The 23,591-nt window shown below is 43.2% G+C and overlaps 1 protein-coding gene across 1 annotated transcript; it reads right to left on the reverse strand.

Annotated features, from left to right (window-relative positions):
- Positions 1-578: 578 nt before the first annotated feature.
- SPATC1L (spermatogenesis and centriole associated 1 like) lies at positions 579-23,591 on the reverse strand. The gene is made up of 5 exons (XM_084830253.1): positions 23,396-23,591; positions 20,684-20,947; positions 11,706-12,044; positions 9,416-9,567; positions 579-905 (listed from the first exon to the last, which is right to left on the reverse strand). The coding sequence occupies exons 1-5, from the start codon at positions 23,589-23,591 to the stop codon at positions 579-581; spliced, it is 1,278 nt and encodes a 425-aa protein (XP_084686379.1).

The following is a 23,591-nucleotide window of genomic DNA, read 5'->3' on the forward strand; positions in this document are numbered from 1 at the left end:
CCACATATAGACAAGAAAAGCCTCTCTAGTCATCCAGGTCAGATATATGAGTTAGATCTTCAAGCTACATCCCAGAGTGTGTGGGCTGTGGAGAATGGATGCATTTCAGGAGCACATTCAGGCATCAAAGTAAGTCACATGCTGCTAAGTGGAATGAGAGAAAACTGAGAGCTTTGGCCCAGCTGGCATCTCTTTCCTTATTAACAAGTGATGCAGTGCTTAATTTGACATTTGGGAACTGAGTGTTAAACAACTAATTGTATTCTATTGTACTGTATTGTATTTATACTAAAATTTATCTCCCACCATCTAGCCAAAATAAGGCCCTCATAGCAACTATCAACAACAATTTAACTATAAAAATACAGTATCAATTAAAGAACAATAAAATACACAGTTAACCAAAAGCAAAATGAATCAAGCACAATGACAAACAGCACATCAGTGAGCAACAGCTTGATACAGAAAGCACACACGCCACTCCGTGCCCACTCTCAGCAGATATCCTTTTATTACATATATGCTGTGTTTGTGTGTTCTTTGTACTAGAGCTTTGGGGGCAAGAGTTGCAGTAGGCACTACCAGGCAAACAAGGCCTTATTGTCTTCTTTAGAAAGTTCACACAAACAGTTCAACAGCAGTAGGGTATCTCCAAGGAACTTGGATGGGACAATGTCAATCACCATTTTCCTGAGGTCAGCAGGGCTGTTGTGCATGGGGTTGGCACTCAGGTCTGGCCTTTGCTTCAGGATGCCATAGGTGTTGATGAGAAATTCACTGAACACTGGGTGGACCTCGGTGTGATAGCCCATCTTCTCCAGGCGGACAGTCAGGTCGTGGTAGCGCTGGGTCATGGCTCGATACTTTTTCTCATCCACAGAGCCATCTAGAGATTTCATGGAGACCTAGGTATTTTCACATATAAAGCCACTGTTAGCACTTTATGGAAGGGCTAATACATCTGACTTTCATTTGGCATCAGCAGAACCAGAAGTGAAAAGTGATTAAGATAAATGAAAAGGTGGCATGTGTGTTTTCATTTTGTGGGGAAAGACATTTTACATCTTGTTATGGGATTGAGGATTGGGTTAGATGATCTCTTGGGATATTTTCCAGCTCAGTGATTCTCTGTTCTTGACTTTCCTGCATGGGTTTCCTATCAGTGATGTTTGCCTGAGGCATACCTTGTTAATAGTCCTGGCAAAGTGGCCCAGTACCTTCCCTTCATTGTGGAGATAAGCTGGCCTTCTGAATGAAATAGAATCATGGAATTAGAAGGTAGCTCAGAAAGTCATCTACTCTATATTGGATTTGGTTTCAGAAGAATGGGCAGGCAGTCAGGTGTGAATTTACCCAGATATATGCAGTATTTAATGCAATGTTTAATAACATAAGTACACTAATTTGTTAGAGAGTTGGCAATTTTTATGATTTTAGAGTTGGTTCTCAAAGCTGTATTCACAAATGGTGAAGGCCACGCTCTTTGCTACTAACAGAAGCTAAAACAATGGCAGTAGTCGCTCTTCACACTGTGTACCTTCTAACTGATAAAGGGTGCTTCTCTCTGCACTGTGAAAAACTGTTTTGCTGCCAAGAGAGAAAGACCAGGGGGGTGAGCAACGTGTGCACTTTCTGACAGTTTTCTAACTTAGTGAGGCTTGCTCTGTAAAATCCTGAGGCCTGTTACCTGTTCTTGCCTGAGAGGGGGAAGGTGCACCACCTGCTCAGATAACCAGCCCCGAGGAATTGCGCCCCATCACTCTCCTGGGAACCAGAGTGACTGACCCAAGAGTTAAGGGATGTACAAGCTTTCTTTTGCTTTCTCTGCACCCATTTTCTGTCAATAAATCATTCTTTTACACAAGTGGACTTAAGTCATATTGGTATCCTTGAATCTGGTTAGTAGGTGGCCCTGGCCAGGCCCCAGTTTAAGACACACAACCCACTGCCAGTGCAGAAAACCCACCACCACAGCATCCCTCATAGCTCGGTTCTGGAAGGGGACTTACCTCCCAACTCCCTTGGCTGAAGATGGTGTCATCAAGAGGTGGGGGTGGACGCTGCAGTTTGGAGACTGGCAGACTGAGCGGAGTTGGCTCTGGTAGCAACTCAGGGTGCTGGCTGCCCTCTAAAAATCTAATGCGGGAGCAGTGACGTTTGGGCCATCCGGCAGCGAGTTTAACGCTGTACCCCCACCTATGCTCAGCTAGTATATGTGTAAATAAACACAACTATTATGAAATGCTAGCAAGCCACCGGCGACCTCGTACCAAAGCAAAACAAAGCTGGTGAAGCACTGCATCCATGACCACTCAGAGAATTGGGATGCATGTAACAATATTTAGAAATGTTCAGTTTGCCACAGGGTCTGAGTTTTGCAAGAAAACATTAGAGTAATAGTGAATGTGTAATAGATGCAGAAGTGGAATTTATTAAGAAAAGAGGAAGCCCTGAGGCTTTTGCAGCTAAAATCATTTCTTCATCAGGGTATTTTTGATTCTAAAGAAGTTTGTGTTCAAATGCACAGTTACCAAAATCAGTGGGCTTAAGAAGCCTACTTAGGCTGCAATCCTATACCCACTTACCTAGGAGTAAATCCCATTAAACTCAATGGAACTTACTCCTGATTATACATATATAGGATTGTGCTGTTAATCGTGTGTTGGATTGAGATCCTGATGCATGAGCACATTAACAGCACACACACATTAATGAATGATATCACTATCTTAGGTCTTGCCAAAGAAGCACAGATTTGGGTACAAAGATACAAATTTAAAACTGAACAGATAGAAGCATGCATAGTGGGCAACTGCAGGCCCCTTCCAGCCCTATGATTCTATGCTCTACGAACAGAACACTCCAGATATGAGGTTGCACTTTCATGAGAGGTCATCAATAGAGCTGACAAGAAATACCCGCTGTAATACACTTGCTAGGCACTTCCAGGATAAAATCTCTTGCACCCACCAGGACTTAAGCTCCAGCGTTACAGCAGGTGTATCAGGTGAGGTACACAGAGCAAGCCTTGTCCAGTTTTCTTGGATGAGTTTCAGTTGATACATCTCGAGGATGTTGACAAGGTGCTTGGACTGGTTCTTGCAACCACTTCCATATTGGATGCTTGCCCCGCTTGGCTGATAAAAACTGGCTGGGAAGGAACAGCTGGCCGGGCCAGGAGGGTAATAAATGCCTCCTTGTGAGAGGGAATGGTCCAAGGCCACCTCAAAGAGGTGGTGGTGAGACCACTCCTGAAGAAACCCTTCCTGGACCTGGAAAATCTTAATAAATTTATGCCAGTGGCAAATGTTGCTTTCCTGGGCAAGGTTCTTAAATGGGTGGTTGCCAACCAGCTCCAGACACTCTTGGATGAGACCAGTTATCGGGGTCCAGGCTGGGGTTTGGCATGGAAACAGCCTTGGTCATCCTGTATGATGACCTACAGTACTGTGCAAAAGTCTTAGGCCACCATTAGATTTGTTGTTTTAGCAATGGTATAATGACCATATATAATTATTTCTCAGTCTTTCTCTTCTTTAGAATACAACCAGGAAATACAGGAAATTTGTATGCAGTATTCAACAATAGAAAAAAATCAGAAAAATCAGCTTCCATAGGTTAAAGTGGCAAGTATTTAGTGTGACCTCGCCTTACACGAGAGTAACAGCAGGCGCCTGGCCAGGAATGGTCTTCGTGGAAGGGTAGCAGCCAAGAAACCACTTTTGCAGAAGGGGAACAGGGTGAAAAGGCCAAGATATGCTAAAGCTCACAACGATTGGAATGAGGATCAGTGGAAAAGAGTATTATGGAGTGATGAATTGAAATGTTGGGGTCCAATCGTCGACAATATGTGAGAAGAAAGGTTGGAGAGAGATGGACGAATGAGTGCTTGCGGCCTTCAGTGAAACATGGTGGAGGGTCTGTCCTGGTTTGGGGCTGCATTTCTGCCAGTGGTGTTGGCAATCTTGTCTGTATTGATGGGATCATGAATGCTGAAAAGTACAGACAGGTTTTAATTCATCATGCCATTCCTTCTGGAAAGCGCCAGATTGGGAATGGTTTCATTTTTCAGCATGATAATGATCCCAAGCACACTGCTAATGCAGTGAAATCATATTTAGCGAGGAAAACAGCTGATAAAACACTGACGGTCATGGACTGGCCTCCACAGATTCCAGACCTGAATATTATAGAGGCAGTATGGGATCACCTGGACAGAGAAAGAAATAAAAGGCCACCTACATCTAAAGAAGAACTCTGGGAAGTGCTGAAAGAAGCCTGGTAGAATATACCAGAAGATTACTTCAGAAAACTTTAGGACAGTCTCCTCAAAAGAGTTGAAGATGTTCTTAGAACCAAGGGAGTTCACACTAAATACTGACTTTTGCTTGTACATATTTCCTGTATTTTCTGTTTGTATCTTAATACAGAGACCAAAAAATAATTATGGATGGTCATTAAAACTTTGCTAAAACAACAAAGCTGGTGGTGGCCTAAGACTTTTGCACAGTACTGTATGTCAGGAAAGAGACATGGGGAATGTGACCTTGTTGATTATCCTCAATCTCTCAGTGGCTTTCAGTACCATTGACCATGGTATCCTTCTGAGACAATTGCCTGAGTTGGGAGCGGGAGGCACGGCATTCTGGTGATTTCGCTCCTACCTGGATAGTCGGCTCAAGAAAGTGGTACTTGGGGGATATTGCTCAGCCCTGTGGATTTTCCAGTATGGGGTTTTTCAGGGGTTGGCTTTGTCTCCCATGCTGTTCAACATCTACCTGAAACTGTTGAGTGTGGTCATCCAGAGTTTTGAAGTGCACTGTCATCAGTATGCTGATGACATGCAGCTCTATTTCTCCTTTTCATCTCCTTCAAGTGAGGCTGTGGATGTGCTAAATTGGTGCCTGGCAGCTGAGGGCTAATAAATTGAAACTCAATCCAGTCAAGACTGAGATGCTTTTGGTGGGTGGTTCTTCTGACTGGATGGAGGGTGCTCAACCTGTTCTGGATGGGGTTGCACTCCCCCTGAAGGAGCAGGTCCATAGCTTGGGAGTCTTCTGGAGCCATCTTTGTCACTTGAGGCTCAAGTAGCCTCAGTGGCACGGAGTGCCCTCTACTGACTTCAGTTGGTGGCCCAGCTACACCCTTATCTGGACAGGGATAACCCGCCTTCACTTGTCTACGCTCTGGTACCTCCAAGTTAGATTACTGCAATGCACTCTAGGCAGGGCTGCCTTTGAAGATGGTTCAGAAGCTGCAGCTTGTGCAAAATGCAGTTGCCAGACTGATAACAGGGACAAGACGGTCCCCCCTTAACGCAACGATTCTGGCCCACTTGCACTGGCTGCCTGTATGTTTCCGAGACCAATTCAAGGTGCTGGTTTTGACCTATAAAGCTTTATGTGGCTCAGGACCACAGTACCTAACAAAACGCCTCTCCCGGTATGAACCAACCCATACACTACAATCTGGATGCAAGGCCCTCCCGTTATACCTAGCTTCAGACTCCTCATCAGATGAGGAAGAAGCCTTATGCCAGGGTGGAAATTGAGCCCATAGAACCCCAGAGCAGTTCTGATTCTGAGGAGGAACAGCAATCTGTGGGAGAGGAGCTCACTCATCTCTCACAAGCACAGCAGCTGGCAGAGTTTCCTCCTGCCAGCGTTCCTGGGAGAGATAGTGACCCTGGCAGTGAGACAGCGCTGGAGGGGGGCTTGCTGGATGCTTGGCGCAGACGCAGGGAGTGATGACAGATGGAGGGCGCCGAAAGGAGGTGCTCCGCTCGCTTGGCGCTAAAACAATGGTCGCGTCCCGAGGACCCAAGGGAAAGAGGGAGGATCTCTCCATAGCCCATAAGTTCAGAGTCTTCCCGCAGTTCTCCTTCAAATGGGGACCAACTGCCTAACCCGGAGCATAGGCTACTCTGCTGTTCATTGCTTAGTCACTGGTGATTAGCATCTGAAAGAGTCATTAAGTTGTAAAAGGATTAAAGCCTTGAAAAGAATCCTTTTGTCTGTGTCTTGAGTTGGCTATTGGAGTAGACTGAAAGAGGCTGCCAGGGTGCTCTTGACACCTTACCAGAAGAAGAATCAGCAGAGGAGATCCAGGAGGCACCCTGCCAGACTGTTGTGGAAAAGCCAGGCCCATCTTATGTTTCATCAGAGAACTCGAAGTCTGAGCAGGAGCAGAGTCCTACCATAACTCCTCAGGAGGGACGTTGACTGAAGAGGTGTGCTCTGCTGCCTCCACTCAGGCGTAGTTCTCGGCTGCAGACAAGGTCTTCTCAGGAGGAGGACGTCTGAAGGTCCATTTGATTGATTGCAGCTGGGGGCTGGGTGGTGTCAGGAACATCATGCAAAGATGTGACATTTTTGATAGGAACAATTCATCTTTTCCTAGTTCTGTTTCTATGTCAGCTTTTTTCCCTTGCAACTTTGTTCTGGAATTGCTGATTTACAACTTAATTGCCTGCTCCCTGTTATTCTCCAGATGCTTATCTCCTCCTGGAGCTTTGACCCTGGCAAGCTTTTCGACCACTCTTCTGTCACATCCTACACTTTTGATCTCCAGTCTCAACCCAGGCTTTGTTCTCTTCCTGATCTTCTATCAGCTAGCAAGCACACAGCTACTAGGGCAGCTTTAAAACAGCCTCAATCTCAGAGGGACATTACCAGAGCAGGACACCTCCTCCAGGTGCCTCCTCCAAGGGAGGCTTGGAGGGCGGCAACAAGGGAGGGGGCCTTCTCAGTGTTGGCCCCCCATTTATGCAATGATCTCCCCGACGAGGCCTGCCTGGCACCAATATTGTTATCTTTTTGGCACCAGGTTAAAACTGCCCTCTTCTCTCATGCATTCGGCAGCATATAACGGGTCTTTTTGATCCGGTCATGGATTGTCTCTGGCTGATTGTTTTAGATATATGTTGTTGTTGTGTATGCTGTCTGCTTTATGTCCTTATGTGAATGGTTTTTATACTTTATATAATGTATTTTAATGGTTATTTTTTGTTATCCACCCAAAGAGCTTCAGCTATATTCAGTATAGAAATATAATGAAGTGAAATGAAGAGATGAAGTTCTATATCTTATTGAAAGCTAACAAATCATCAAGTCCAGATGGTATCCATCCAAGAGTTCTTAAAGAACTCTAATGGGAAATTACTGATGTTCTAACAAAAACATGTAACATGTACCTGTGCCAGAGAACTGAAAAGTAGTCAATATAACACCAGTGTTTTAAAAGAGATCAAGGGGCAACCAGGAAATTACAGAGTACTTAGCTTAATGTCTCTTCCAAATAAACTGCTGAAAAGTGTTGCTGCTGTTGTTGTTGTTATTTCTCTAATGGATTGGTAACTGGTTAAAGAACAGACAGCAGAGAGCAGAAATAAATGGATGGTTCTTCCAATGGGGGGATGTAACTGTGGGGGTCACTGCAAGGATCTGTACTGGGACTGGTGCTTTTTAACTTGTTCAAAAATGTTCTGCAGTTAGGGGTGAGCAGTGAGGTGGCCAAATTTACCAATGACACCAAATTATTTAGGGAGGTTAAAATAAAAAGGGATCATGAAGAGTTCCAAGAAGATCTCTCCAAACTGGGTGAATGGTCATTAAAATGGAAAATACGGCTCAATGTAAATAAGTGTAAACTGATGTACATTGGGGCAAGAGGTCCTAGCCTCACATATGCACTGATGGGTTCTGAGCTGGCAATGACTCATTAGGAAAGGGATCTTATAGCTGTGATGGAGAGCTCAATGAAAATGTCCACCCAGTGTGCAGCAAATTCCATGTTAGGTATAATTAAGAAAGGAATTGAAAATAAAACCGCCAATATAATGCTGCACTTATACAAATCTATGGTATGACCACACTTGGAATTCTGTGTACAATTCTAGTCACCATGCCTAAAAAAGGATAATATAGAGTTGGAAAAAGTGTAGGAAAAGGCAACTAAAATAATCAAGGGCCTGTAGCAATTCCCCTATGAGGAAAGGTTACATCTGGGACTCTAGCTTAGAAAAAAGGTGAATTGGAGGGGATGCTCTCAGGGTCAGCCTTCAGGTGCTGCACTCAAGAATTGGGGATTTTGGCTTCTTCAGGCAAAAGTGAACACACTGGGAAAAATGGGGTGGAAGCAATAACTCTGTACATTTGCTGGAATGGGGTGAAATTGGGGTGATGGGTTGCTCTCATAGGAGCCTTCAGATGCTGTACTAGAGTATTGGGGATTTTGGCTTCTTCAGGAAAATCTGCGCACATTGGGAAAAATAGGGTGGCAGCAATAACTCCGCAACAGTTTACTGGAATGGGGCAAAATTGGGGTGGTGGGCTGCTCTCATAGGAGCCTTCAGGTTCTGTACTGGATAATTGTTTTTTTCCTAAAGAATTGTCAATTCGTTACTCTCCATTCATAATAATGTAGTAGCAGGGGGAAGCCTGGATATGGGCCAGGAAGCAAGCCTCTCTCATTGGTTGAGCAGCCCCTGCCAGGTTGATGATGTTCAGTTCTACTTCTCCCACCCAGCTCAGAAGTATGTTGTTTTCAAGTGATGTGTGACCATGAAAAGTGGATTGCTAAGGTACGGTACACTCTGCTTTTCTTGCTTTATGTGTCCCTAACGGACCAAAGCCGATTCTATGAAACTCCAGATAATACTCCAACACACTTCTCATTCTGTTGTCGTGAAGATCCCCCCCAGGACAGATAAAAGGAAGCACTTCTTCACACAGTGCATAGTCAAACTATGCGATGCACTACTACAAGATACAGAGATGCCCACCAGCTTGGATGGCTTTAAAAGAGGATTAGACAAATTCATGGAGGATAAGACCATCAGTGACCACTAGTCCTGATGGCTATATGCTACCTCCAGTGTTACATACAGTGCTGTTGCATTCATGTCTTCTTTGTGGACTTCCTAGGGGCATCTGTGTAGCCACTGCAAGAACAGAATGGTGAACTAGCTGGGCCTTCGGTCTGCTCCAGCACGGCTTCTTATGTTCTTATATTATCCAGTTAAAACACTTCTATTTCAGCTTTTATCTGACTATAGCTAATTAAACAGCAATTTAGCGCAGTTTAGCATACATTTATATCTTCTCCAGTCCTATGAAGAAATCTGCTTTGTCATTATCAACTGCATTAGAGCTAACTGAAAGTAATAAAGTACACTGGCATGCATGGCATAATTATTTCTTTAACAGTTTACAAGATAATACTATTGCTTGATTAACAACAGTGTAAGAAAGGCTCTGTGTCAAGAAATGATACCAATTAATACTGTGTTGGAGGCTTTACACAGTTGCTGTGCAGTTAAGCTGGCATCGAACCTGAATTTCTGAGCTCTACTAAGTGACTAATATCTTGAGAAAAAGACATATTTATCTCTAAATGCTGGGACGAAGTTACTTGCCTGTTTGATTTTCTCAGGAATATTGGACACTGTGAATCCATAGAGCCGTGTGATTCCAGGAAACACGTGTGCAAGGATACGCCTGTCAAGCTGGAAGGCAATCTCTCCCACTATGCGTCCATTTCGCTTGCTGTTTTGAGCAATCTCTATTTCTATAGGGTGTGAAAGAAATGGGAATACATAATGTGTACACCTGATATTAGCTAGGAGAGGTTAAAAATATTTGTATTAAAACACACATGTGTCGGATGTATGCTTCTCCTTGATGGTTTAGATGCCAGCCACTTTCACTCATCTTCATATATACTAATACTGAACTCAGTTCTTGGAGGGCTGGATCTTAGGGAGCAAAAATGGCACAACCCCACACAAGAGGGAGGTATCACTATCAGCAGTCTTGGAGGGAGCCCCAAGTTTTGCAGAAGTACCCCCCAAAAAAAAATTCTTTCCCAAAAGGGGGAGGGGACCCAAAAAACAGTCCAGTGAAGACTGCGCATGCTCAGTGGGCATGGAATTCTGACTGACTGTAGGCAGGAGGAAAAGGGGAACTGGGTGGGAGCAGGAACAGAATGGAGTATTGTGAAGGGGGGCACAGCTGACTGGCTTGCTGGGACACTGTACAGGAGCACTCCACACTGCAACATTTAGTTGCCAGACCCATTTGTGTCTCTTAAACCCAAGACTCTTAAAATTGCCAGCTGCTGCTGCAAGGGAAAACCATTCCAGGACTGATGATCCATTGACCTCCTGGGCAAATCTCCAGAGACATCATCACCACCCACTCGGCCACTTTGCTGCACCTCTTTAACAAACAAGCATTTAGCAGATGACTGCCTATAATAAGCACTGCCCTATGAATGGCCTTTTGGACTGGTTACCTACGGCGTAGCACGATTTTTGCTGTGGTTTTTAACAGATTTACAATGTGCTTCTTAGAGCCATACTACACATGACCTTAACTGCATAGTTCTTCCCTTGCGTGTAGTTCTACCCTTGCCAGTGTGAGAGGCCCAATCCAGATTGGGACCCTAGTTGGGGGGAGGGTGCTAGGGGGGCTTTAATGCAGGAGTGCAGAACCTTTCTTCTGGCAGGGGCCATACTGCCCCCTACCAGACCCTTTCCAGGCCAGATGATGAAGTGGCCTTGGCCCTGCCCCCGGTGTCATCCATCCCTGCCCATTTTAGTTTTTCTCTGCACTAAGATGGACTCAGAGTTCCTGGCACCAGCACAGCACCCAGTGTCCCCGTGGGAGAGCCATGCAAAGTGGTGCTGCCAATGCCAAGAGGAGCGGCCGCTGTTCCCAATGCTGGCAGAGTTCCATCTGCCCGAGTCCAGCGATTAGTGTGGCAGCCAGCCAGTGTTCCCATGCAGGTACCATACAGCTGCAAGTGCAGGAAGAGCAGCTGCTCTTCACAGTGCGGGCAGAGTCTTCTGCAACCTGCATCCGCGTTGTTATGTCCCGTTTCAGATTGGAGGTAACAACAATGGGGATTTCCTGGCATGCCGCTCCCCTCCCAATGGCAGGGCATTGTACAGGGGCATCCCTGCTGTTATCTCAGATTGGGGACAACAGAGGAAATTCCCTCCCTGGAGGCTCCATGGGCTGGATCAGGGAGTCCAGAGGGCTGGATTAGGCCTGCAAGCTGGGAGTTCTGCTTTAATGCTTGTTCCCCTGCTGCAGACCAAGTTCAGATTGACGGAATCACACCTGCAACTTGAATTACAAAGAAGGTCCAATTTCTTTCAATGGTAACTTTGTTGTAATGCAAAACGCAGTCGTGGGGGATCCAACCCAGATTGGGAGTGTAGCAGGGACAAAGTTTAAAGCCACCCTACTGCCCACTCTAGGGTGCTAATCTGGATTGCGCCCCCACCCCAGCAATCTGTGGGTGATGTGAACTGCATTCAAGGGCAGAACCACACAGTTAAGGCTATGTGTAGTTTGACACTTATGTCATTTGGCCTCTTTTATTATCATTTGATTTCCTTAGATTGTTAGCCTTAGTGACAGAACTATTCATATTTAGAAAAACTGCTATAAATCAAAGGAAGGAAGGAAGGAAGGAAGGACTAGCGATAAAGGAAAATTACAGAGAGGACATCACATTCCCTATAAACAATTTGTATACACCAGGGTTTTTTATCCTCACAACCACCCTTGGGGAGACAGAGCGCTTGGCCTAAGGTCATCCAATCATCTTCATGGCTGAACAGAGATGTGAAACCATCAAAGGGCTTTTTCACCTCATAATATCTTCAACATCAAACGCTAGTAACATCTCAGTATTACCATTTAAGTAGAATGTATGGAACTTCCTTAACTTGTCTGTGCCTGATGCATCCGAAAACCAGACTCTCTTCTTCCTAGGCATCTCTTGGAATTCGAGCTGTGTTTTGTCTATGCTTGAGCCCTGGGCACTGCTTAAAAGGTGATAGGGCTGCCTTTCAGAAATCACTGAGGAGGAGCCTCCTTTGTGGATTTTGAGGTCATCTGAAAATGTGGTCTGTGCCTGGACGTCTTCCTTGTTTGACACACTGGCAGGGTTTGAGGAACCTAATTCTTCTGCCCATGTTGGTGAGTGACTTGGCATGTCTTTTGAAATGAGTAGTCTTCCAGCCTTATAGTGAGCTACAACAAAGCGCATTTGGTAACAGGTGACTTCAAAATTCAAAGAAACAGCAAGACAAGAAGTCACTGCCTGCATACATTTTGTTCTTGAACAATCTGTGATAATTGCAGATGCTCATGTACTTTTAAAATAAATTCTAGTCCTGTGATGCGGGGATTAACAGATGGACAGAAAAAGTGGACTCTGAGATCCCCAACAGTTGCAAAGAAACTTACATTCCAAGCCCAAAAGGATAAACACCAACTACTGTACCTATTATTCAGTAGACTGAAGAGCTTTCATTTATTGAAGAGCATTGCTGCATTTAAACATCTATCTTACCACCATCAATTTCATATGGATGCTTATTTAGACATATAGTCTGCTTGTATTAACATCTATATTTGAAACAGAAGTGTCAAAACTTTTTGTTTTTTTAATAAATCAATGGTGTTGTAAATAGTTCTTGCAATTGGATATGCTTTTATTCCTGTTGTTATTGTTTGTAGTTTTCCACCCTTTGTTTTGTTCTGTTTTAATTGCATTTTTTAAAGAAAAGTCAACAGGCTGACAGAGCCTGACTTACATCCACAAAAAATGTATGAAATCAAATCCTCTCAGACTTCCCCCTGCCCTGTATGAGTGGATATCATATGCATTGACTTAGTAAAGAGGGAGCATACTGATGAGTGCTTTCAGTCACGATGCAATGTGAGCTCCCCCTGACCACACCCTTGTGTTGTCGTGCTGACTGACAGCACAATGAGCAGCTTCCTGCAGGGTGTCTTCACAACAACAGGAGGAGAAGCCAATGGTGGCTTACCCAGTTTTTTCAAGGAATGGGAGGCACAGGGCTCCACAAATGAGTGCACTATACCACTCTAAGTCCCTTCACAGTCACAGCAAAGATACTTCCAGGTGGGGTGGGGGGATTGGAGTGAACGTCATCAGACTGGCAAGGGCTGACCAGCCAATAAAAGAGGCTTTCCCCCCTCCAGTGTGAGAGGCTTCTCCTGTTCTTCCTTACAGCTGACAAAGCTGCGAACGATCAAAGCATCAAAGCTTCACATTAATCACTCCAAAGCAAATGTTAAAGAAACACAGGTGCAGCCTTCTTTCTCCCCTGAAGCTCCCAATGCTGCGAATGATAGAAGCTTCAAAGCTTCGCATTAATTACTCCCTTACAGCTGAGAAAGCAGCTTCGACATAGCACTTCACAGCCTTTAGGAGAGTTAACCCTCTGAACAGGTGAAGCACTGTGGCTCCAAGCAGCCCCCTTTCTCATTCCCTTTCTCCTTTCCACTGAAGCTCCCGATGCTGCAAAGGATTGAAGCTGCGAATTAATTACTTCCCAAAAGCAAGGAAGCAAACATCAAAGACAGGCAGCTTGGACACTAAGGCTCCTAAACACGTTATTTCGATGCATGGTAATCTCAGTAATTTCTGGAGTATGCATTTTGGGAACAAGCCTCATTGACCACAATGGGAGTTACTTCTGAGTAGACACTAATTGGTTTGTGCTGAGAAACACAGGGATGGGAAACTAGCCTCCTTTCTAACCCGATGCAGCACAGGGTCAAAGGTGCAAATTGGTTACTTCTGACTGGCAATAAGCCAAACGACAGAGAATCACAGCTTCAAGATAGCACTTTACAGCCTTTAGGGACTTAGTGCTTTAAAATGTGCTATTTCGATTGAGGGGGATCTCTGTAAATTCTGAAGTGCACATTCACAGGACAAGCCTCATTGACCACAATGGGAGTTATTTTTGAGTAGACACCAAGGGGTTGTGCTGGGAAACACAGAGACGGGAAACACAGGGACAGGAAACACCCCTTGACCAGGGTCATGGTGAAAGGCACACCCCTGGGTAGGGATAGCATACCCGAGGTAAATGCAGGGATTAGGGCACACAATAACTATACTGTGGAGAACCCGACTTAAGGAAAAGAATTAGACTTAAAGTAGTCTCAGGAAATCTGATTTTTCCACCCAAAGCTCCAAAGTGGCTGCAGGATGGCCACAACGTCATGTGCCCCCCAAAATCTCAAAACGGAGCCAGCTTGCAGCAAATTAAGTGTGAAGACACCCCCTGGGCCCCCCAAACCCATCCTTGCACATTCTGATTTGCCCATATTTTTAATATGCTTTTATTTGATTTTTACGTGGTTTTATATTGTTTGTTTCTTTATGCTGGATGTTATTGTTAGCTGCCTTGGGCATGGTTTATGAAAAGGTGGGGTATATAAGTAATAAATTAATAAATAATAAATTTTCTCCCTTTTCTCCCTCCTTTTCCAAGACAACTGCCAACAGATTTCTGTTCACATGCTTTATAAGATTACCAGGTAGTCAACACCTGTTATGTATTAACTCAGTTAAACATTATCACATAGGCATGTGGTATTATTTATTTATTTATTTATTTATTTATTTCTATACCGCCCAATAGCCGAAGCTCTCTTCATATCTCTGGTATGATATGTATACTACATACTTTTGAATTAGTTTATATATAAAACAGATGTATTGACCAGCTTCCTGCTGAAATTATGGTTATCAAACTTCAAGATTGTATACAATGACTTGCTTTGCACATTGAAAACAGCCCATGGTTTGTTAACCAAGCAGGAACGAGCAAATGTGCTTGTTCCCACCTGCTCCCACTGAGTTATATATATAAAAAACCCTGGGGCAACTTCTTGGCAAAAAATGGAGGTGAAGGTTAATGAGCGAACGAGACTGCATCACAAGCTTTTAACAACAATTTTTTTGCCAGAACCTCCCAACTTGAGGCTCTCACACACAAGGCAAATGTACGTATTATTGGTATTAAAGATCTACCTACTGATGTAAATTTGTCTACTTTTGTAGATAAGCTTCTGCATGAGATACTCCCTGTGTCATCTGATTATTTACTTGATATTGAGCAGGCATTCCATGTGCCAAATGCCAAGGGGACTGTGTTTATAGTCCACTTTGCAAGAATTGCCACAAAAAATTACATCCTGCATCTGGCAAGAGGGGGCAGAAGTCTTGTTTGGGGATTGCAACAAGAAAAAGTCATGTTATTTCCGGATTACAGCAAAGAAATTGCTGATAAAAGAAGGCGAAAAACCTGGCAAAACAAATGAACTTACAATATCATTTAAAATACCTTTCTACATTTTGCATTGCTTCTGAAGGTCAGATGAAGACGTTTCTAAATCATGAAATGGTGGAGGTGTGGCCAATCGGAAAAATACGTGAGACGTCTGTTCCAGCCCCTTGAACTGGAATTTATAAACTCCAGTTCATTTATTTAAAACTTTATATGTTTTGTCAACTGGCTATGTTTAGTCTGTAAGATTCAGGCTAGGCAAGAGATAATTGCTCAGATATATTTGTCTTTTCTCTCTAATTTTTTCCCCCTTTTCTTTTAAATCCTTTCTCTTTTAATGGATATGATATACTGTACTTAAATTTACTGTTTGAGGGTGGATAGAAATGTGCACACTCATTTATATATCTAGTACAAAATATATTAGTGATTGTGGTAAGGTTGATTTTAAGGTTGCTTTATTATTATACAAAAACATAAAATTTGTTAGTGACTTGTTACTAGCATTTATCCTTTCTAATTTCCTTCCTTTTTATTATTATTACTATCATTATTATGAGACTGGTTAGCAATATTTCAGGCTGGTTAAATTGTTAAGCTCTACTATTATATGTTCACTGAAGGGCAATGTATGGTTACTGGAAATGAATCGCAGGCCTGCTTCCTTGCTGATGATATGATACTGAAATGTAAGGTTGATCATCTATGCTGTACTGAATTGTAATATTGCCAGTGTTAGAGGTATAACTTTTAAGTATCTGAACTTTGTGTGTAATGGAGTTTAAATTTAATCCTTCTAAGTAACTTCTTTATATTTTTTCATTTTCTTTCTTGCTTTCTTCTTCCTTCTCCTTCTGTTTTCTTTTTTCATTTCTTTTTCTCTTTTTCGTTATTGCTGTGTCCTCATAAGAATACTGTGTTGTTGGGAAACTGTAGATACTGATTAGGTTGTTGGTACTGTTTATTTCATTTATAAAGATAAAAATAGAATAAAAAGTATTTTAAAAAACAAAAACAAACCCTGGGTCATTCCATCTCTGGGTTGTTTATTATTAAGTCTGCATCCAGAATTGGAGGTTGTTGGGGGAAGAACGACCCAGCCTTGCAACCCACGAACAAACCACGGGTCATTTAACTCAGCAGGAGTAGTTGGTTGGGAGCCAGCACGCTTGCTGCTGCTCATCCATGGCTACCCAGGGTTTGTTTATACAGGATCTGGTTGTGCGGCATATAAATGCAATTCACACAATGGCCTGGTTTGGATGTCTCAGCTATCCAGGGTTTGTTTAAACCCTGGGTAGCTGTGATGTGTGAACCAGACAATAGTGTGAATTGCATTTATATGTCACACAACCAGATACTATGTATAGCTGAAGTGCAGTGTATTTTAACTATTCTTAATTATCTTTTCTATGGTTTTTTTCACTTGGAGATAATGGGCTGCTTTGGACATACCGTTAACCATGGTTATGCATTGTGGGTATGAAACACAGCAAGCCCCAGGCTGGTGTGCTGCCCCAACCCCCACCAAGTGTGTATTAGGTTTCTAAGTGCACACACAAACACACATACACCTTTGCAGTTTCGCCATTTGGAAGCCCTCCACACATTCCAAGAACCATGGAACGATGGTTCTAACACTGCGAGCCACCCTCAGTGCAGTTAGAGAAAGGCTCTACAGAACATGGAAAAGCCAAAAGCCACGTGTGCGCAACATTCATAGTTCTTCTCCCATCTCGACAAGCCATGGCTCCAAATTAATTGTAGTCCCTGCAATGTGATATTGTATATTATGCTGTGTTAGCATGTCTGTTAGTTTTCTACTGTTGATCTTATTGTGATTTTATTTGTATTTTTACAATTATTTTAAAACAGCTAGTGAAAATTACTTTATGAGGCATTAAATACACTGAATTAATAAATAATAAATACAGGCTGGCGGTGGAGCAGCACCATCTATACAGGAATTGCTTAATATTATGTGAGATGCCTCTCGTTGAACCTGATCAGAGTTTGATAAACCACCTGCCACAGAGATGCTGTGGGTTGGATATTAATGACTCCAGGCCAAAGGGGTGATTGCATTTCTGGGAGAAAGGGATCCATACGGATGGCCAAACTATCTGAGAGCTTGTTATCATACCCTGGAGTAGCTTAGAGAGCAAAGCTATGGCCCTTAGACAGCATCTGGGGGGGCCACAGGATTTTTTGGATTCCTGGATCCGAGGCCAGAGACAGCGCTCCAACCTCAGCCCCAGGAGTCCGAGCTCCTCCCCTCTGCCCCCCCCCCGCAGCCCTATGGAAAGAACCATGTGAGTTCGGAGAAGCGGGAAAGGTGGTGTGATGGTGGAAGCAGCAAAGAGGGGAGGGGACTGGGGAAGTGGAGATACAAGCTATCCCCAGCCTCAGTCCCACCCCGATGCCTCAGCTAGATGGGTGAAAATGCCTGTCTACCTAAAATGCAGAGCGGGAGGCACAGCACACCTCCAGCTGTGCATCGGTATTCACAAGCCTCTGGATTTGGAGGCTTACAAGTACCCAGGGCAGATCTAATAAGATTGCGCCCTTATAGCATTATCATGCTGCTACAGAGAATTTTAGAACACACTTACTGATGTGTGGTAAAGTATTTGGTAGAATGGTTGCCTGTATTCACCAACAGTCACTTCAGATTAACTGAATTATATTCCCCATCAGCTCAGTAAAAAGGGGGCAAAAGAGGATATTAACTACCTTACTGTTACTTGAAGGCAAACTCAAGATTTAAGCAGTAATAGTTATGTTTTATGCAAGTAGAAAGATTTGTAATGCCTAGTAGTTTGCCAAGTTCACTTGGATGCTTCCTTCAGAAAATGGAAGCCTTGCCCCAAAAAGGAGAACAAAAAGGAACACGAACTTACACAAAAGAAATGCAAGCAAACAATAAGGATACAAAAAAGGGTTTTGTGCTCATATTGCTAGTAACATATCACTAGTAACCAAAAATATTTGAAAACAACAGCAGCAGCAGCAGCAGGAAACCTGCCACCATTCCCATAACTGCTGCTGCAAGACAAGCATGATGATTAGAAACAGGAAACAGCCTAGGGAGATGGTGGGACTGTTGGAAGACAAGAGAGGTGAATGAATACTAAAGGAGATAACAAGATTGCAGAGAAGTCAAATGAATTCTTTGCCTCTGTCTTCACTGTAGAAGATGCAGGGCAGATATCCATGCTTGAACTGATATTTTCAGGAAGAGAGTCTGTGGAGCCGAGGCAACTAGTGATGAGAGATGAACCTCATTGTCAAACAGAAAACAAACAAATAACTGGATCTAAATGTGAAACTGATGATCTTATAAAAATAATGTAATGACTCCCTAAGATCAGCATTTCTACCAGAGGACTGGAAAGTAGCCAATGTAGTGCCTTTTTTAAGAAAAGGGATCGGGGGGATCCAGGAAATTACAGCTCATTAGCTTAATGTCTGTTCTGGGTAAATTCATAGAAGGTGTTATTAAAGATAAAATTTGAAGCTTATACAAGAACAAGTCTTGTGGAAGAAGAAGCAGCACAGCTTCTGCAAGGGTAAGTCCTGTCTCACTAACCTTTTAGAGTTCTTTAAGAGTGTCAATAAGCATGTGGATAGGAGTGATCCAGTAGACATAGATTACTTGGACTTCCAAAATGCTTTTGACAAAGTCTCTCACCAAAGAGCAAATCAACAGTTATAGGATAAGATGAGATCAGTAACTGCTGCATTTGAACCTGTTCATAAATGAAGTGAACCTAGGTATGAGCAGCGAGATGCTCAGGTTTGTGGACAATGCTAAATTATTTAGGGTGGCTAAAACAAAAAGGGACAGTGAAGAATTTCAAAAGGATCTCTCCAGACTGGGGAAATGGGCATTAAAATGGCAAATGCAGTTCAATGTAAGCAAGCATAGTATTGGGACAAATAAGCCGTACCTCACGTAGATGCTGCTGGGGTTTGATCTGGCAGTGACAGACCAGAAGAGGAATCTTTGGACTATAGCGAAGGATTTAATGAAAACATTGACCCAGTGTGTGACTACTGTGAAAAAGACAAGTTCCATGGTGGGGGTGATGAGGAAATGCCTAAAATAAAAAATTTAGAACTGCCAGTATCATACTGACATTATACAGTATGTCCAACCATACTTGGAATACTGTGTGCAATTCTGGTCACTGTATCTCAAAAAGGATATTGTAGAGCTGGAGAAGGTGCAGAAAAGGTGCAGAACCAAAATTATCAAGGGGCTGAGGCAACTTCCCCATGAGGAAAGATTATAAAGATGGCGAGGGGGTTGCTTAGGAAGATTGCAAGTAATGGGGGACATGACGTGCATGGTATGGAGAATGTGGACAGGGAAACATTTTTCTCCCCTTCTCATAATACTAGAACCCGAGGTCATCCGATGAAGCTGATTGGTGGGAGATTCCAGACTGATAAAAGGAAGCACTTCTTCACCCAGTGCATATTTAAACTATGGAATTTGCTACCACAAGATGTATTGATGGCCACCAATTTGGATGGCTTTAAAAGGGGATTAGATAAATTCATGGAAGATAAAGCTATCAGTGGCTACTAGTCTGGGTGGCTATATGCTACTTCCAGTATCAGAGGCAGTGAGCCTACGTACACCAGTTGCTGGGGGAACATGGATGGGAGGGTGCTGCTGCGCTCGTGTCCTGCTTGTGGGCTTCCCATGGGCATCTGGTTGGCCACTGTGGGAACAGAGTGCTGACTAGATGGACCCTTGATCTGATTCAGCAGGGCTTTTCGTTATGTTCTTATATTCAAACTCCGGGGGGTGGGGTGGGGGAATAAAGGGATGGAATGTGGACTATACTGTTATGTGTAAGTCAGCCATGTCTATTACTTATTCACCATGAATACAAACTGCCAATTTTGCATACCACTACAAACCATGTGGATTGCTGTGACATTCAGAAATGAACCAAAAGAGACCCCTGGCCACAAGTGGGAAGTATCAGGGGCTAAAGGGAAAAAAAGTGGCTGGCTAACAGGAATCTTGCTGTCATTTTTATTGGCCCAGAAATAATAAGTTCTTACATGCAGTGATTATTAATAATACATTCTATGTCTGTTCTCATCGGCTGAAATTGGAACATGTTCAAATGCTCCTGAGAATACACTTAGGGCAATATCTAACAGGGGAGCTGCATCCCTGCTGATTCTGTTCTGCAAACAAGACCCACCACTTGTGCAACAGAGATTTAGTGTTTCCAGGAGCAACTGGAAACTAGCAGAAATGTTTTTTTCTGGAATGGGGCTGGTCAGTGTTGCTCACAGAAGGGAACTCTACCAATCTATCCCAATCCAAAAGTGAACACTTCTGGTCATTTGGGGGCTTCCTCTAGGAAGCCTTAAATCTCCATTGCATAAGCAATGGCCCCATTGGATATTTGCCCTCAGTCTCCCCGCCACATTCCCATGTACACACACACACACACATGTATAAATACACACAGTTGATATCAGGTGACCATTTCTCACCAATGCTAAGTGGTAATGGAGTTTGAGCTTTATCACCTCCAGGGAAAGGGCCATCTGTTAGCCAGGCTTTCTTTAGCACAGAGATGTCGGTGGGTTCCTCAAGCTGTTTTCCTCCAATGGTAGAACATGACATGCTTGACAAAGGCGTCAATTTCTTTTCCCCACTTCTGGGCTGAAAAGGGGGTGCATCATTGTGGAGCTGCTTAAGCTGTGCCTGGGCACTGGGGCAGGACAGAACGGTGGTCTCCGTAGAGATGATGTGTGGAGGATAATTAAAATCTTTTCTTCCAGTAGACTGAGCTGCTACGACAACAACAGTGACAAGCTACAACAATATGCTACAACAACAACAAACATATGGCTACCTACCAACTACAATGAAAGCTATTGGCATATTTGCAATTGACTGGGGTCTAAAGATCAGTTCTGTCATATAGTTTGGCAGCATGACCTTTTAAAGTTACCAAATTAGTTCATGCAAAGGTACATCAAAATTTATTTCTATATAACATTTCCAGGTACAAATCCATACGTGGGATATGACAGGAAACTAAGATCCTGTTTATGGAGCTGTTCTTAGAAAAATGACCTAGATTACAAAGTAAATTGTTCCATGCACACATGCCCAGAGGATCGCTTCAGAATATCATTCCTGAAAGTGGGTAGTTATTCTTCAAAATGTATAGCCCAATCCTATGCATGTTTACCAGAACTTCTACCAAAGTTCCGTGGGGATTCCTAGTCAGTGTGTTTAGGCTGTACCCTTCATCTGATTCCTATTGGCCACTGGTTTTGCATCCTGGCCTAAGGTGAGCTTCTGTACAGAAGACATTACTTTGATCTGTGCAGTTTTTTCACTCCAGCATGACAACCTGCACTTGCAAGAATTTCCTCTTCTATACATTATTACAAAGAAGATTCTATAGAAGATTTAAAATTCTGTATGAAAAATACAGGTGCCACACACTTCTTTGCATCTTGTGTCCCTCAAGAGACAAAGAGAAAAATTGGTATTTTTCAATGTTGCAGCAGCCACATTGCTGTGCATCAATCTCACATTGCAGTCTAGGATTAGGCTACACAGCCAGAGCGTTACATTTTGCCCAGTCAGAAAGTAGCAAACACACCCTTTGCAGAAGTAGGGAGGAGGGAAATAAAGGTTGGCGCACTGTAGATTTGGCAGCAGTGTTTAGACTATTCATTTAGCATCAACTGCAAAGACAGATAGACTGATTTCTCTCCACCAAGGAGGATCTTATGGGGGACACAATTTCATCAGAGGAGCATGGAAAGCCTTTTGGCAGAGAAATGCACAGCTGGGAGTCTCCACTGCGGGAGGTGCAAAACAAAAGGATGGACCTTTCTCTTTTAGTGCAATGGAAACCGGGTTCAGCACTGGAAACCTATCATGATCCAAAGGCAAGAGTTAATATATAGTTTGCGTATGTTTGTTTGCATTTAATGTAATTTGTGTGGAAGTCTCCAGTAGCTTGTAAATGTCTTTTGCTTCTGCTGCAACAGCTTTTAGGAAACATCTAGATATGAACTGCAGTTCTAAGTCAACTGGGACCTCAGTTATTAAGGCTGCCTTTCAGAAACATGAAAACTATTTACTGGAGTTAGTTCCTTTTCTATTCCTTTTTAGATTTTTATAATGACAGCAAAGGTGGCACTCCCAAAATTAGACTTACTCCTCTCACCTATCTTTCTTTAGGGTTGAAACCAACCCCACCTTTAACGGTGCTGATGCAGCAGAAGTTGCCACCACTGAACACACCAACACCGTCCCTTCCTGGGTCATGTCTCTTCACTCCCATCTCTTGAAACAAGTTGCACTTTCGCCTTGCCTCAGAGCAGTGGCAGGAGAGAAGGGTGAATGAGAGGACCAGGAAGAAAATGACACAAGAGGTCCATCAGCCGTATAGTCTCCCATTGCATCAGTACTTCAAAGGGAAAGGGAGGATTGCAACCTGGCAACCCTAGACCCGGCCCCACTTGATACGTTAGGCGCAATCCTTCTGAGAGCTCTCAAACATCTGCGCAAGTTTTAGGAAAATTAAACCCAATGTTATACTGAGTGCACAGCAAACGTAACTCAGCAAACCTTTATATTTGCAGGATTTTGTTTTGTTATGATTGCTTTATGTGTAAAATTGCTTGTCATTAGCTAGCTCAACAGTGTGGAGGCATGATATAAATATTTAAGCACATTAAAAAAAAAAACCTAGCCTAACAGGGGCAATAATCTGGCCAGGAAAGTGTAGTATACAAAGATGACTGAAATTTGCTCCATTTTCATTATATCAGGAAAGTAAAGCTTTTAGATTGTAAAACCCTCCTTGGGTACACAATTTTGTCTATTTTTGCCTACAAAGCTGAGGGTGCTCTCTCTCTCTCGCTCTGTGAGAGAGAGCGAGAGAGAGAGAGAGAATGAATGAATGAATGAAGTGTTAGGCCCACATCAAGCTTTTTTTTTTCACTGAAGTTCTGGGTTGCTGAAAAGTGCCAATTCTCATTTGGACAAGGGGGCTGGGATCAATTTAGGTTTCAGTTATCCATATAAATGTTTGGTCTGAGGGTCTCACTCAAATGGGGTGACTTGATTGGGTCTGGATGAGTGATGCATATAAATTCAGACACACACACGCATGCACACACACACACGTGTGCACACAGGAATGTACTTATAAGTTATGATTTGCTTGCCACGAAAAAGGTTTTAGTAAACTGGCATGGCTTGCTTCTTACCTCCTTTTACTAATGTACCAGCATCAGGACATGTTGGAGAAATCCGAGATGCTAATAACTGGATCTGACTGCTGTTCTCACACTGCTGACCCAACAATAAGCGTAATTCCTGGTTTTCCTTGAGCAGCCGAATTTGATTTTTCAGGTGCACATTTTCTTCCTGAATTCTTTTCATCCACTCTCTCTCCTCGGTCAT

The sequence above is a fragment of the Heloderma suspectum genome, chromosome 1 (assembly GCF_057233095.1).
Source record: "Heloderma suspectum isolate Gila_16-S chromosome 1, 16-S_ref, whole genome shotgun sequence".
NCBI lineage: Eukaryota > Metazoa > Chordata > Lepidosauria > Squamata > Helodermatidae > Heloderma > Heloderma suspectum.

Excerpts from the sequence above, each read along its gene's own strand:
- SPATC1L (XM_084830253.1), bottom strand. The coding sequence starts at position 23,591 with ATGACCGAGGAGAGAGAGTGGATGAAAAGAATTCAGGAAGAAAATGTG. Across the intron at positions 20,948-23,395 it reads TGGTACATTAGTAAAAGGAG|CTCAGTCTACTGGAAGAAAA; the intron begins GTAAGAAGCAAG and ends TTGTCGTAGCAG. Across the intron at positions 12,045-20,683 it reads AGATGGCCCTTTCCCTGGAG|CTCACTATAAGGCTGGAAGA; the intron begins GTGATAAAGCTC and ends GCTTTGTTGTAG.